The 15243-nt window shown below is 49.0% G+C and overlaps 6 protein-coding genes across 6 annotated transcripts; 2 read left to right on the top strand and 4 right to left on the bottom strand.

Moving 5' to 3' along the window:
- Positions 1 to 52: 52 nt before the first annotated feature.
- On the bottom strand, positions 53 to 2481 carry DEU56DRAFT_6058 (uncharacterized protein). Its single transcript, XM_041347011.1, has 4 exons — positions 2134 to 2481; positions 1918 to 2081; positions 1482 to 1866; positions 53 to 1431 (listed from the first exon to the last, which is right to left on the bottom strand). The coding sequence occupies exons 1-4, from the start codon at positions 2274 to 2276 to the stop codon at positions 213 to 215; spliced, it is 1911 nt and encodes a 636-aa protein (XP_041215588.1). The 5' UTR covers positions 2277 to 2481; the 3' UTR covers positions 53 to 212.
- Positions 2482 to 2502: 21 nt separating this feature from the next.
- DEU56DRAFT_867226 (RNA-binding domain-containing protein) lies at positions 2503 to 3173 on the top strand (the record flags this gene model as incomplete). Its single annotated transcript, XM_041355415.1, has 5 exons — positions 2503 to 2599; positions 2658 to 2714; positions 2762 to 2923; positions 2979 to 3035; positions 3082 to 3173. 5 exons carry the CDS (start codon positions 2503 to 2505, stop codon positions 3171 to 3173), a joined length of 465 nt encoding a protein of 154 aa, XP_041215587.1.
- Positions 3174 to 3240: 67 nt separating this feature from the next.
- Positions 3241 to 4297, bottom strand: DEU56DRAFT_6056 (transcription initiation factor IID, 18kD subunit-domain-containing protein). The gene is made up of 3 exons (XM_041347009.1): positions 3831 to 4297; positions 3680 to 3777; positions 3241 to 3597 (listed from the first exon to the last, which is right to left on the bottom strand). Exons 1-3 carry the CDS (start codon positions 4240 to 4242, stop codon positions 3409 to 3411), a joined length of 699 nt encoding a protein of 232 aa, XP_041215586.1. The 5' UTR covers positions 4243 to 4297; the 3' UTR covers positions 3241 to 3408.
- Positions 4298 to 4307: 10 nt separating this feature from the next.
- DEU56DRAFT_763238 (uncharacterized protein) lies at positions 4308 to 6285 on the bottom strand. Its single transcript, XM_041350789.1, has 6 exons — positions 5715 to 6285; positions 5596 to 5667; positions 5195 to 5542; positions 4901 to 5145; positions 4717 to 4851; positions 4308 to 4665 (listed from the first exon to the last, which is right to left on the bottom strand). Exons 1-6 carry the CDS (start codon positions 6211 to 6213, stop codon positions 4414 to 4416), a joined length of 1551 nt encoding a protein of 516 aa, XP_041215585.1. The 5' UTR covers positions 6214 to 6285; the 3' UTR covers positions 4308 to 4413.
- Positions 6286 to 6367: 82 nt separating this feature from the next.
- Positions 6368 to 14912, top strand: DEU56DRAFT_845031 (uncharacterized protein). The gene is made up of 23 exons (XM_041355117.1): positions 6368 to 7048; positions 7098 to 7558; positions 7610 to 9438; positions 9486 to 9788; positions 9844 to 9975; positions 10027 to 10451; positions 10510 to 10629; positions 10679 to 10894; positions 10952 to 11095; positions 11145 to 11283; positions 11340 to 11508; positions 11561 to 11655; positions 11713 to 11784; positions 11836 to 12431; positions 12486 to 12590; positions 12643 to 12679; positions 12732 to 12954; positions 13004 to 13131; positions 13194 to 13436; positions 13489 to 13716; positions 13767 to 14126; positions 14186 to 14335; positions 14386 to 14912. The coding sequence occupies exons 1-23, from the start codon at positions 6471 to 6473 to the stop codon at positions 14542 to 14544; spliced, it is 6912 nt and encodes a 2303-aa protein (XP_041215584.1). The 5' UTR covers positions 6368 to 6470; the 3' UTR covers positions 14545 to 14912.
- On the bottom strand, positions 14384 to 15190 carry DEU56DRAFT_763235 (dolichol phosphate-mannose biosynthesis regulatory). Its single transcript, XM_041350788.1, has 3 exons — positions 15056 to 15190; positions 14890 to 14976; positions 14384 to 14825 (listed from the first exon to the last, which is right to left on the bottom strand). The coding sequence occupies exons 2-3, from the start codon at positions 14944 to 14946 to the stop codon at positions 14649 to 14651; spliced, it is 234 nt and encodes a 77-aa protein (XP_041215583.1). The 5' UTR covers positions 14947 to 14976; positions 15056 to 15190; the 3' UTR covers positions 14384 to 14648.
- Between the last annotated feature and the right edge of the window lie 53 nt (positions 15191 to 15243).

The following is a 15243-nucleotide window of genomic DNA, read 5'->3' as shown; positions in this document are numbered from 1 at the left end:
TCACACACGCACACGTCAGCATCGGTTCTATGCAATAAAATTATCATATTAGCACACGTCGTTCCACAAAATTATTTGGACAGACGGTAGATCATACCGGTACTAACAGCCGTGGTTTCACGTGAATGACTATGGGCAGCAGAGCATGGATGTTGGGATAGACTGTGTATTGACCGTGTAAATTGTTACAACAGCCACCAGCCTTCTACAAGTTAGTCTTCTTGTGCATTACCCATAGTAGGAACTCGCATATGAAACCCATTGGGGCCAACCGGCTGTTCGCTCGTCATATCCCCAAGCAGCTGAGCTCCCGGCACCCCCGACGTCTGTATAATCTTACTCCAAAGCCTCGCAGTCGCCTGGTCTGCGCTATCTGGTCCAGGTCCCCGCTGGGGCCTGCGCATCAGACGCACCAGCGAATTCGCAAGGTGCCGCGGGAGGCTGAGCGAGTTCTTCCGTCGGATCTTGTGGGGGAAGCCCCACTGCTCGTACGGGCTACTTGAAGAGTTGTCCGCTTCGCGAAGCTGCATGACGTATGGCTTGATCCGTGGGTCCCAGAATACGGAGGAAAAGAACTGTATCTTTCTCGGCCCACTTAGCTGGAAGAAGTCTGTGGTGGCCTGCTCGCGTGATACGAATACGAGTTTCCAGGGGCGGACGGGGGACGGTTCGTAGGCGCTGCCTCGCATGGTGCTTAGCAGGAAGAGCAGACCATGGGGAGATATTGGGCGCGGGTGTCCATACGTCACCTGCATAAGCCAGACTGTGGAGGTGCTGTCGTCGAACATGATCGCGTCAATGCCTGGGTGAATAAGCGCATGCTTAGGGGGGTGAAGAACGCGCGGATAGTTCTCAGCTAGTGCCACGAGTTCGCCTTGGGAGCCATATGCATAGCTTGAGGGCAGCACAGCCCGTTGTTCCTTGTGTGCGATGTCAAGCTTGGCACGCAAGATCAGGTCTTCGTGTGCTGGTTGGCAATGCCCTTGTGAGTCGGTACACCTAAGCTCGAAGGCCCCTCCGAATCTGGATATGAGCGCTACCACAGTTTGACGATATAAGATCTTGCCCGCCTCCTCGGTGTCCTCTGAGTTGATCAGGTTGTAGACAGCGTCCTTGGCAGAAGAGGGGTCTAAGGAGGAGATCCCATATGCGAGGAGCCTGCTGGCAACCTGTGATACCGGGTAGGGCAGCGGCTCTGTGCGGTTATCTCCAGGTTGGACGGCGAAGAGGTTACGGCTGTATTGGGCTTCTTGTTCGCGCAATGCGGGATGCAGAAACCAGAAATTATCGCAAGCACACTCCAATTCATTGAGGGAATAATCGGCGTAGCTGGCGTGGCGAGACGCTCGCAGGCAAGTGCGCGCATTGGACCCGAAATGGATGTAAGACCATAGGAGAGCCTCTGGATCGTGCTTTTTTGCAGCAAGAGCACTAAAGACGATGGGTCAGCGATCATGAAGAACGTTAACATGATGTTTTACCTCATCGCAAAAATCTCGTCCCAGGTGCATGGTTTCATCCATCGCTGAAGAGAAACTTCATATCCAGGTGACCATTCGACTTTGAAGCCCAGGCTGTCCGGCCAAAACGTGGTGAAAATGGCCTTGCCACACGTGCCCCACATCAACGCCTGAGTGTGGGCGGTGTTCGGGTGCGTGCTGGGGTTTATATGCGTGCTGTCGACGAGGTGCCACACATCTTCGCGTTTGAACAGGGGGTGATACTCGCTGTTCTCCTCGGGAAGGGTGAAAAACCCATCTGCGGTGAAGCACATAACGCGCGAGTGTAGTTGGTCAATTTGGTACGTCACTGGTTGGCGAGCGAGAAGTCGCTTGACGAGGAGATATGCTAAGAAATGTGTCTTCCCTAAGGATAATTGGATTGAGCAGCAACACTTCCGGAAAGAACTCGACTTACCAATACCTGCTGATCCATGCACGACAAAATTGCGCTCGATTGCGGAGATGTGTTCAAAGAGTAATTCATACTCTGAACGGATGACCATGGACGTTACTCCGTTTGGTAATTCAGCACCAGGGCATCCAGATAGGTCAATGGCGTCGAAGGTGAGGGGGTGCACCCTGTATCAGCCTCAATATCATTCCAAGACCCAAAGAGAGGAAACGAACTAACCCCTCTATGCTCTCCAAATCTGGAACATAACACTTCAGCCCTTTCCTCACGACGGACTGGTCTTGTTGTTGCCAAAGGGAATGATAGAGAGACAAGAAATTGGAGTGCGATACCCAAGATGGCATGTTAGCCTGCATTGTCATTTCTGAGCAAGGAGGTATAGGTGGAGGAAGTGAAGATCGCCGCCATTGCTGGGTATGTGTGTATCAATATCTTCGGATGTGACGGATGACCTCGGATGACGGACGAACGGATGTCTTGGTGACATCATTTCTAGAATTGTTTACTTGTGTTGAATTCTGAAGCCGCTGACTAAGCAAATGAATACATCGCAATTTGGTCAACAATATCACAAACTGTTACCAGTCAATGGAAGAAGGAACCAAGGGTAAGAAGACCATTTTCATTGGGGGTATCGGGGATGACGTCGATGAGACGGTAATTTTCGAGCATTTTTCGCCTTTCGGTGAGTGTTCTTTGTCTTTCGTGACAAGTCCACGCTGTACGAAGCTTTGAAACCGCAGGTGACATCATTGAAGTACAGCTACCTCCAGCACCAACCAATCCATCACGGCCGACAGGCAAGCAAACAAATACGAATCGCTATTTATTTACTGACTCCTTGTAGAATTCAAACATCGTGGTTTCGCATTTGTGACATATTCTTCACCTACAGATGCTCAGGATGCAATCGACAACATGGATCTCAATGAGTTACAGGGCAAGGTTTTGAAAGTGAACCAAGCCAAGCCTATGAAGGGCTTACAGCCGCCAGATGGGAATAGAGCTAGTACGCACATTTCTCCAGGTTACTACGAACCCCCCTCAGTCCTTCCTTCCAACAGTCTGGGAATCAGAAGAGTGGCTGCAACGACACGCGAAGCCATTAGCACAAAGTGGAGGTTAGTAACATCACGGATTTTCGTATTGTTTCACTGACGTTCCTAGGTGTGCAAGGCCGCACGGCCCAACGAGGCCCTTCTGTAGAAAAAGGCGAAGAACAAGCCAACGACGAAGACGCGGATGCAATGGAAGAGTAACCGGTCTTGCCTCAGTAGCCATTTCATGGCAAGTGGAACGAACTGTATCAGCGAAACTCCACCACCTTGTTAGTCTTGGCAGCTTCCTTATGCCTGCGAGAAAGTGATGTTGCGGGAGCGGAGACCCAGTCCAATGTTGGCATCGGCAACTGAATCTGCAGTACAACGGTATCAAAAATACAGATGCTAGTACAACGATGTAGAAACTAAAACAGCGTTACTAAAATGGGTTCCCCTAGTACTCCTTTGACTGTGTGATGTCGGATTCTTCGAACTGAGCCCGAGCACGCTTGATATCCTCCTGCATGAATAACAATTCCTCCATACGAGCCAGCTTTTTCGCATCTGCCAATCTCGACAAAGCTCGACGGAGGTCTTCGATAGACAATCGTGTTTTCCGTTGTGGACCACCAGCAGTTTGACACTATGCCCCAAGTAATGGTTTTGGTTGAGTTTTGGCACTCACATGTGTGTATGACACAATATCAAGAAACGAAGACACGCACAATATCTGCAATGAACTCGACAAGTATTTCTTCCATGACATTTACTGTGTCATTGGCGGGATTGCGATCATCGCCGAAACCGTACATGAGGTTTTTCACTGCAGAATCTGGCTGAAGAGTTTTCCAAAACAAAGGACCTGACAGAACGCACGTTCTTTGGAAAAGAGGCCCTTGAAATTGGCCTGTTTTCTACTGCGCCCAGTACCTCCACCTGTAGTGGCAGGAGCGGTTTCTCGGGTGTATGTTGGGGTATAGGATGTAAAAGTGGTCGCCTTCGGAGTAGCGACAACTGGAGTGGGGGTGGGTGTTGTAGGAGGCGGCGCCGTCGTCTGTACTGTGGGCCGCGCTGCCTGTTGAGAAGGAGCTGGTGCAGGCTGCTGTGGGATATAGGTGTATGGATATGGCCATGCACCATAACCAGTCACACCTGTGGCGTAGCCTTGATGATACGCTGGATAACCTGGAGTCTGAGGGTGAGCATATGCGCCTGGCGCACCCGGGTGATAATATGGATATGTCGTCCCCGCTGGATGCTGCCCTGGTTGGTAATGTGAGTACGACATGAACGCGTTCGTCCAGCAGTACAGGGTGCAAAGCACAAGCCGTGGGACACATTCCTCTTTTGTGTGCCACCCCTAAATGTACTTGTGTAGCATTCAAGTAAAACGTTGCCCGAAGTTACAGTGTGGACAAAGATAATGGATATACGAATATGGTCAAGTTAGATATCCTGGTCAATCCTGATTGTCCAGATCGCCTCCCCTCTTTGCACGCATTTCAAGATTCCTCGCGTTATCCATCATCTGGCGAACTCTCTGCCACTCGAACTCGACTAATCCACGCTGATCAAGCCAGTCCATCACTTTATCTGCATCTCGCATATCTTTGGGAGGTTTGATACCCCCTCCAAAAGCGATTCGGACAAACCCGTGATTGTCGTCAAGAACTTCGTCGATCTCCCGCAACAAAGATCGATACAAGCGATACTGGTTTCAAAGTCATCGAGCAATGAACACGATACTTGGAAGATATCTTACCTCCCAGTGACTGAACTCGTGGAAAACCTGGGTCCGAGAAGCGCAGAAGCGGCCGAGATAAAACTGCTTTCCAGAAGATTCGTGGCTATCATCATCAGAATCACTGTCTGATGACGACTCGTCCTCTGACTCGGACTACTTGCAATTAGGTGTTAAAAACAGAATTGGACGAGCTAAAACATACCTCGTAATCATATTTATCATATGGCTTGCCACTCACTCGGCCAAGTAGCGAGGATATTCTCCCACCTAGATTACAAGCATCACACTGAGGAGCGCTGAACTCCATTCTTACTAATTGAAAGTCAGGGTATCTCTCAAGCGGCCTCTTGAATTGGGGTTTCCAGACCGAGGACGTGACCAAGGAGTCTTTCATCCCAGATAATTTCCGTCGAACTACTTGAAGCGGGACAGAGAAATATTCATCCGCTGCACTCCGTATTAGCGCTTAGCTTCGAATGCCAATGGACATGCAGACCTTCTAACATCTTCTTCATGAATGGGCGTCTGTCAGAAGAAGACCGAACAGCCATATGGACAAATAACTGGCAGATGATCTTGAATTGATGGGCGAGATCTTGATGGGTGTTCATGCTGAAGGCGATGGGTAATTGCATAGTCGAAACACCCTGTTCGTCATCCTCAACAATAAAGTTATCATCTCCATCTGATTGTTCATGTTCCCCACTAGAGGACTCAGATTCTTGACCACGATCTGGTCGCGCACCCTTGAAGGGTCGCACCACTGAGCCTTCCGACTGCTCGGCATCCGATTCTGAGGATTCAAGCTCAAGGTTGATCCCTGAGCGTTTCTTGTCCTTGAGACCTTACAGAATATTCAATAAGATAAAACTTCACACGTCAGGGATATCGACCCACTCTTCAACTTCTCAAGATGTTTTTGGAATGTTGTTTTCTTGTCGCGAGCGCGAAGACGCGACTCGATGATATCTGGTAGCGGATGTAGCATCGCGAGGAGGAAAGTAGATAGAGCTTACCATTCTCATCGACTTCATCGATAACACTTCCTTCAGGACTTGGAGGTCTGGCACCCTTGACCAACTTTCGTTTACGAGGTTGAGATTCATCATCAGAATCTGCTATTGCTTTCCTCTTTCCCTTCTTATTCCCTTTCCATCGCGTAGGTATGCCAATATGATCCTCCAGCGAGTCATCACTTGCTGCTGCAACTGGAAAATTGTCTGTAATAACGAGGGATTTCTTGCGCCGTTTACTAGTCGGTCGGCGTGGAGAATCGTCTTGATCGCTGATGTCGATGACTTCAGGTTCAAACTTGATCGCGCCAACATCGCTATCCTGTGCTACATCGTCACTTTCGTCCGAGTCAATAGCAATAATCTTGGGTTTCCGCTTCGCCTGTCTCTTCTTCACAGGTGCTGGAGGCGAACTTGGAGGCGGAGAAGATGGAAATAGACAATCGGCCAAAGTTCTCTGCTTCATCTTCTTGGGAGATGGTGACTTGCCAGCTTTTTTCATGGAACTGAATTATGAGTGGAGTGCTTAGATACAGTCGATGGTTCTGTCAGCCAGGGGGAGACTAAGTAGTGCGGTGGCTGTGGATCGCTAAACATATGGTGTGACTAATCAACTCACCCTTCTCCGAGTCCGAGTATTGGCGCCGGCTTTAAGTACGACGTGCTCAACTTCAGCGTCAGTTCACTGAATTGTCAATAAAACTTCAATAGCTGCGTTGGACGAGTTTCTTACGACCAGCTGCAGTCATTTAGGCTGCAATGGCCACACCGGCTCGAGCCTCTATAAAGCCATTCACGCCATTGCTTCGCGTTGACACTGAATCACTTACTCCTCCATCCCACATCAAGTCAGGTCACGATGGCTCTCCTAGCGGGACGAATAGTGCTACCCCTACCCCTTCACCCTCATTCTACATCCCGCTTTCACCCCATGTAGACAAATATTCTCCTTCAGCCCAATTAGCCAGAATGGCACTGTCGCAACGTGACTCCACGAATCACGCCAAAGAGGAGTCGAGAAAGCTGGTAGGCCTACTTCTTGACCAGCTTTCTTCCAGAACACGTCCTCCCTCAATCTTCCACGCGTTAAATGTCCATGCTACTCCACCGGCTGAGGCAGGTCTTGGACACATAATTGGAGCAGTACGCGATGTAGTTAAACAGAAGTCGCACAATCGTGGCGTTTCAGCCCCCGTTTCGCAATCCATGAAAGAAGATGACGATGAAGGGAGTGGCAGTGTCGCTTTCTCTTCTGAAACCACTTTTGACCTCATGGTCCAATTGAAAGACGTCTTACTATTTTCTGCTTCGCAGGGCTGGCAGATATTTGACCAAGGGTAGTATGAAATTATTGTTCCAGCCGAATCATCACTGAAACTCGCATAGAGCTTCTGGCCCGGGCGCAGACACCGGACAATTCAACAAACCGTCACCATTCAGTATTCGCAGCTCTATGAGAAGAAGTAGCTTTAGCGGAAGGCGCTCAAGATCTCCTTCGCCTGCGTCGAAGGGAAACTTGCAAGCTGCTTCAATCTTATCCCGATGCATCTCCATCCTTTCTTCAGTGATCTCGGAAGACTGTCGCTTTCAAATTTCTTCGCCAAGACCATCGAAGCCACCAAACGCGCTGCAATCAGTGTGCCTTGATATTGCCCAATTTCTTGCACATGTTCACCCGAACGAACCATCAACAATATCCCGTATCGCGTTTGCGGTTCTTCCTGCGTTCGAGACATTTCGAAGTGAGATGCGCCCGCGTTTGTTGACCTTTTTCGACAATGTGATACTCAGGGGAGTGTTCGAGGATCTAAATCGAATCAGGGGATACGTTTCTACAGATATTTCGGGTACGTTCAGTCAGATGTTTTGGATGATTGGAAATTGACCGACAGCAAAAGACGAAGTTGTTGTTATTCATGGTCAAGCAAACCCTGTCTCTATTCAAGTTGAGATGGCTCTTGATGACGAAAATAATTCATCTGGCCAGACCGCTTCGTGGCAGCCTTGGACATCTCTTGCCTCTGCGAGTCACCCCCGTATCCAGGCCACAAATGCCCCTCTTCAGCCTTTGCCTGTCTATTACTTGGCCTCCATAACTGCTCCGCTGCTGGCCGCCATTCTGGAAAATATCGATACTATTTCGTTGCCGCCCACGTATAGTTTATACCGGCTGCTTGATACGATAATCAGCTCTAAACCAGGTTCATATTTGGATGTGTTGGAAGTGATAGCATATCACGTACCTCAGAGTCGCCGCGCTGCTTTATGCTTGCTGGCGACTTTTTGGCCACGGGCTCTTGGGCATGTCGTCATCAGCAAGGCCCTGCCTGTCCTTGGTCAAGGGGAGCAACCTTGGACAGGGAGTATGCCCAATCCTCCATTGCAATCAAGCACTTTCTGTGCACACGATTTTGTACCATGGAGATTCCGGCAGTCACAGGGGCCATCGGCATTTGACGAAGCATGTTCAAACCTCTGTCAGTCATGCGCTTCCTCCATCACGGGGTTCGGGCTTCTCTGCTGTGGATGTATGTGCGCCGTGCACTTCGATTGCTACGACTACCCGGAAGGCAATGTCCATCATCAGTACGTCGTGGCATCCGATTCGGGAACACGGAAATTGGCCGTTCACCGTTTTTGCCTTATTCCCCCATCTAAGCGTGACGCCGACCTCGTTACTGTGAAACGAGCTCAACATAATTTCAGACACGTCAATCTCTTTACCTTGCCTATTTGCTTTCATTGTTCTCTGCCGATATGGGGTTGTCAGGCGCTCCACTGTACGACATGCAAGCTTTTTATGCATCACATGTGCCTCGATAAACCGCTCGCAATATGTGGAATTGTAGATATCAGTTCCATTCACATGACGGTATCATTGGATAGCATTAGTCGCACGTTTGCGGATTACTATGCGGATATTTTCCTCTCCTCCGAAGACCTGGGGAAGCGGAGTTTCGAGGATATTTCTGTGTCATCTGCCATGCTCTGGACGCAGCTGCAAATTTATAACAATGGACTTGCCCTTGGTTCATTTGTCCTAGCATCAGACGGTCGTGAAGATACAGCCAAGGGATTCGAGCTGCAATTTCTGGTTGAGCTTTACGAAGCTTACCTATCCTCTGGAAAACTACCCGTTTCTGCGACTCTGGAAGAATACTTAGAGACCAACCGACACAACCCGTCCTCTTCGGCGATCATGTTTGATTGGTCAACTTTAGCTTACATTTCCTCGACCATCAAGTCATCATACGACGTCCAACATCCACCATCAGGTGCTTGGCCAGACTTGCGCGTGTCTGGCGAAAATATGACGACACAGGATGACAATGATGCAGCACGTCATCCGTTCGAGGTCGTTACTTTGGGGCATCTCCGTAATTCCTTGGGATACGAATTTAACATGTTGTCTGAGGGCCCCGCACGCCACTGTCTTTCTCATCTTCACAAGCTTGGTTTCTTCACATGTGCGGATTTCCCTACATGCGTACCCGGGCCTGCAAAGTCAAGTCAACACTGTTACTTCCCACTGCCCCTTGGTTTTGACTTGTCCGCTGATGTGGAGACGCTGGTGTCAGCTATCGAGGCTTGCCTTTCGGATTTGGACCTTTCGGTCAACGAATGCGGCTTCTTGTTCTTGGTGAGGCGCTTCTGGCCCAGCGGGTTGGCATCGGATTATGCTCTGCGCAGGTTATCTCATGCTGTACTGTCCTGGATATTTGCTGAGGTACGCTAGTTCGTTGACGACTGGCATGTGATTGATTTCTTTTCCAGGATGACAGTTTGGCAAAGATTCTTCGTGATTTCATCCCACAAGGGATTCATCTCCCAGGTATTAGGAGCGGATCCGATGCTCCTGTGTGGCCAACAGCCCATGACGCGCGTCGCGCACCAAGCAGTTCCGTCAATAATGGTGGAGACTATGTCGCAGCCAGGCGTTCTCTGCTTTCAAGATATGCTGCTCGATGGCTTCTAGCACTACATGATCAAGATGTTGTTGCGTATGCCCGATTATTATCTGAGATTATTCAGGATATTGCTTCGCGCCTCGAAAGCCCAGGCCCCAATGCACACGAAGTCCGTGCCACTCCTATGAATGTATAGCTCACAAACTGATTTGGAGGCCTGACAGTCATCGTCCACTGCGGAAAGATCACTACGCTTTATCATAAGACTGTGCAGAGCTTCAGTCGACTTCACAGCGCTTGATGACCTATTTCTCATGTGGCTTCAAACACTCGAACCTGAGGTGCTCGATACGGTGGTACGGCATGTGATACATATTACTGAGTGATCGGTGTTCATTGATCCAAAGTCTCTTCCAATTTTGCAACGTCTCCTCAATCGAGATTCAGCCGAGAATGCATCTCGCCACACCACGTTTGTGGACCAAATTTTTGCACAAGTAGATGGCCATGTAGTGAAGCTATCTGATCCATGGGGCATGGTTCGGCGGGCTGCCAAGGAAAACGGACTTTTGGACAGCCTCCGCTGGCTGAGATTATTTGCTCGCTCGGGTGTCGACATTAACGTACCAGTATTTGCCGAGTACAGCGAATTGTCGCGGAAAGGACTTGTGACCTTGAAGCAAGCCTCAGTTTTCGCTGAAGCGACCCTGCTCTCCGCGTGGACGAGGTCGATGGGCCGACAAGATCTACAGAGATCGATCTCAGCTATGGTCGCCGGTCTACAGCCTGCTACCCTGAATGCCCTCCGATCCTCAGGTGACAATGCTTCATGGTGAGTTTCCGGGTACTGTTGTGCTGCCAGTGTCTAATTACTGATAATACGTTTGAAGCGCATCGACGTTCATCAGGCAATCCCTTGCTGCTTGCTTGTTGCTTTACGGATGTGATCGCGCCATACTGATTTCAAACGGAATGATAACAGAAGAAGATATCAAGAATCTTCCTTCAAGGCAAGTTATACCATTTTCGACTCGCGGTCGCAAGCTGACTGAAAACTAGGAGAAAGCAGAACACCCGTGTCGCTAATGCTACTGACCCCATTATCATCGATAGCGAACTGATGCTCGTTCTCAGTACTCTCGTTGCCACTGGCGTGGAACAGGTCGTCTGTCTCATTGCAAAATTTCTACACTCTTTCATTATGCACGCTTCGCTTCTTGAGGCACATGAGGTTGATAACTTCTTGTTGCGCAATGGAAGTACCTTACATCCCTGGTATGCACCATTATCTCCTGAACTTGTTATCAGGCAGACAACTCTTCCTTATTATAGTGTCTGGCACTTTTATGGGATTCAACACCACGAGATCGCAAGCATTAGGATCACCTTATTCCTCAGAATATTGATTGTTGACCCACAATCATTTCATGAGTTTGTGTCCTCGATGAGCGGACCAACGGTAGCATGGGACATCAGGTATTTACGTTCTCGTGGTTTTAGATGCTAATAACGTATTGGCAACTAGACTTCTCGCCATGGACAGATTCTTTCGCATGATATTAGACATTACTAGTCCCGACTTCGTCGTCAATGATCGGCCCTGGAAATACAGTGTCGTTGACCTCTTCTACCACGCATTCGAGCCGCTCTGGATCGATGAGAAGGTTATGCTGATAGCTTTATTTTGTCATCACCTGACTGATGCGACCCTTGTCGATAGGAAGAAGTCAGGACAGCAGTGGACACCTGGTTGCAGACATTGCTTTCAGCCCATTTGGACGCCATCGCATCATGTTGGGACGATGCCTTTCCCTCCCTGCCTATGTCAAAACGTCTCCGGCTAATCTCCTTTCTGCTTCAGCTCCAGTCATATTTCCCAACATGGAGAGGTAACATTTTTACATCCACATTTCATTGATGTTGAGTGTGAATTGGCTCTAGTGCTTTCGTGGAGCACAGTTATCGAGACGCTGCTCGAATACGACTATTTCCAACACAACAGCAACGACGAAGATGGCCCTGCCGCTGCTCACCTTGTACGTCAAAATTTTCGTTCGTGGATCAAGCATTCGACTAACCGTTTATACTGGCAGGAAATGTACGGGTTGAAGACTGAAAATGATGCTCACCCGCGGGATTTAGACCCAAACATCCACTCCATTCAGGTGCGAGGGACTGTGGTGTGTTGACATGCCTCTGTTTGACTCCTCGAACAGACATCGATTGCGTTGCTTGGTCTGCGCATGATGAAAAACGGAGTCGAAATTGATCTGACGTCATGTCTAAAGTTCAAGTTGTATCTGGCCAAAATAATTGGCTTCAGTGGGGCGCAGATGGTCTCTGCATCCAACGGGCGGGCGTTCTCAATCCACTTGGATGGCTTCGGTGCCATTCCACTACAGTCTTTGCCGTGTGTAAACGAATTTGCACTCATCCTGGATGCCCCCCATCCATTCGACCTGCCGCCCTCCCTGATGAACAGTCCGTTTGCCGAAGACGACAGACCTTGTCGCGTGCTTATTGGGTCCATTTGGATGGATGTTGTGCTGAGTGCTTTCTGCGCCATAGACGAACCACTCAAGCTCCCAGCGCTTACCTTGAAGAGTTTGCTGGAAGCACTAATGGCGATGATTTATAAGCACGACTTCGATAGCCCCGCGCTCAGACATCTGGATGTTCTGCTCCGCAGGGCGTTGAAGAAAACCTTAGACCTGTTGTTGGTTGACCTAAGTTATGACTCGCGTCAAGTGGCATTATCTGTGATAGAGACATACATCAAGAGGGGGTCTGCTATATCTGGTGTTCTAGTGACGTGAGTGTGGTACACCTTTCGACTTCGTTGAGAGCTAATTTAAGCTGCCTGTAGTGAATCAGTTGAACGTGCTGTTGCACTGATCGCATTGTTGAAACATAACACCGAAGATATGTTGGTCGCTCAAGCGAAATCGTTTATCGAGAACACGCTTGTCGCGTAAGGTGCCTTTCGCTGCTCGCTCCCTACCCGCTGACGAATTATGCCACAGATTGGCACCCAGTGGAGTGTTCTGTAGTTTGTGCAGAGTATGTTACTCATATGGTAGGAGTGGCTCAAACTGATCAAAACGCATTTAAGCGCCCGCTCGGCTCGGATTTTTTCATCATAATAAAATCCATCGTAGAAGATCAATCCCGCAGGGCATCTCCGCCGCAGGAAAACCTGCGAGAAGTTCTTCTGCAGAGTATCGTGACGCAGCCCCCAGACGCGGATTGGAAGATCAATCATAATATTGCTTTGAACGTAAAGGAATACACAGAGTTGGTCTATTTTGAAGGGCTCAGCAAATGGTTAATCAAAGGTAAGAGATATTTCCCCCACTTCTGCCACTCGTGCCAATCGGATTGCAGACCTTATAAACTGGCTCACGGTGACGGCACGTCGAGCATCAGCCTTGGGAAATAACGCCGGATTTGACCCAAATCTGCTGCTGTATATTTCCGCAACTCTTTTGCAGTATAACAAAGCACATGCCGAGGTAAAAAAATATAGCGTTCTTCCCCCAAACCAATCCATGACCATTCCTGGCACTTCCTTTAGGCTCTCCTGGAGTGTACAGAAACGGTGCTGAGGGTCGCATTATCAAGGTCCAATGTGGAGAAACAGAGTCTAATTCGCGCATCGCATGCTGTCAGTTCGCTCAGCGACACATTTTTGAGTTCAAAGCAGGACCTTGTATCACCGAACGCCAACCACGTAGCACAAATCTTGTTGGAAACACTGGAGGACGTCTTCCGAGCCAGAACACGAGTCACGCCTTCGACTTTGAATGCCATTGTCGAGGTATTTATCCTCTATCACGAAAAGGTGCCTCATGATCTGATCATTGCCTTAGACGATTCTGTGCACTGATATCCGAATTTACTCAAGCCCTGATCGAACTGGCGCCGTTGGACTACGACAAGTGGCAAGCAGTGGGCTTTACTTTCTACACAATCATGCCTGGATAATTTCTGAGTCGAGTGCGGAGTTATCTGCATCGATTGCTATTTCGCGATTGGTCCTTCATGCTGTAGATGTTGGGCACGCGTCGCTTTCAGACATGATTGCCGAAGGTTTCGAGGTACGGGCACGATGCATGTCGTGGACTACGAACTCAATGAACCTCATCAGAAATCTACACAAGCTGGCACAGTTATCCGTGCTTGGAATATTCTGCTGCTCGGCGTGCTTAGTGACTCTACTGACACGCACATCCGGGTCTTGTTACCGCAGTTAAATGTCTTTACGGTGGCATATTACAAGTGCTTGGGTGCATATGTGCATGAAGGGACAATGCCTTCCGAATCCGCCATGGCAGATGTAGAGCACGCTTTCATAGCTCTCAAGCTGTGGCTGTTGCTTGCACAGATTGCGCTTGTCAATCCTACGCGAGAGTCGCCTAGCGCCAAAGCCGTTTGGAACGAGTTATGGCCTCCATTTGAGGCGTTGGTAAATCTCTTCAAAGTTGACAGTGTCCCGGAAGATCTCTTGGTAAGAATTAGATATTTGACCACTGCTCAAACAATCATGTACTGACGCAGTATCATTAGCCACTGGCAACGACAATATGGTCTTCCGTAGCAAACCTATTTCTTTTTGTGCTCCAATCACGCTCACCTGTAGGGTTGGACACCATACCGCATGCAGTAATGCTGAACCGCTTGCGAGACTCTGGAAGACGAAACTCTGCACTTAACAAGGCATGCTGTGCAGTGCTGTCTTTGAATCGTACTTATTTTATCCTATCTAGCTGTCCCGGGCTTTAGATGGAGATCTCTTGCCAGAATTGCTACCGAGTGCGGTCATTACTCAAGCAAAGCAGGATGTTGAAAATGCAGAGAAGTTGCGAATGTTGGAAAGCGTGCAGCGGCCAGTGGAACGCAGAAGGGACATGCGGATTCCTACGTAGCCTCATATAATATCAGTTTCGCAATAGATTCCAGGGTGCAGGAAATTAATGAATCTGAGGAATGGTCGACAAAAGGAGAGGCGGCGGATATGCATATCTCGGTGTCAAGCTGCCCTGAGTTTCGCTTTTTGTGCCTTCTTTCTATTCTCCTTCATGATTGTGTAGCCAACGAAGAAACCGATACCCGAAAGTCCAACCACGAGCACAAATGCGGGCAGCCGTATTGCCCATTCGCGTGCAGGAAAATAGTTGTGTATGGGGCTGGATGCGTCAAAGAAGGGCTGAAAAAAGGGCGAGTAACATGTCAGCTACATTGTTCGCCCAGCGTAAGCCTGGTGAACTAACGAGTAAGATGGCCCATGTCGTGTAGTACGTGAACACGAAACCAGCAGCTAGCAACATCACCCCTCCAAGAACCTTGTCGCTTGCACCCTGGATAGTTGCTCCCATCAGCCAACCTTAAAACATCACTAGATTTACTGCTCACCATCGCAAAGTCTGTCAAACCTACCTGGAAGTTGAATCTGAGGTCGCGTGTAATTATAAGGAGTAGAGCAGTGCGACTCCGGAGGCGGTCCAAAGTTAACGTTGAAAGTTGGTGGGTTGGCGGACCGGCGGAAGAACACAACCTACATACATAACACGAGTGCGTAGTTCGTCTCAGAAGTCATAATTATGCCAGCTCATCATCAACGTTTG

This window comes from Suillus clintonianus, assembly GCF_016758775.1.
Source record: "Suillus clintonianus strain FC179 chromosome Unknown DEU56scaffold_1, whole genome shotgun sequence".
Classification (NCBI taxonomy): domain Eukaryota; kingdom Fungi; phylum Basidiomycota; class Agaricomycetes; order Boletales; family Suillaceae; genus Suillus; species Suillus clintonianus.
This window is presented reverse-complemented; position numbering and strand designations above follow the sequence as displayed.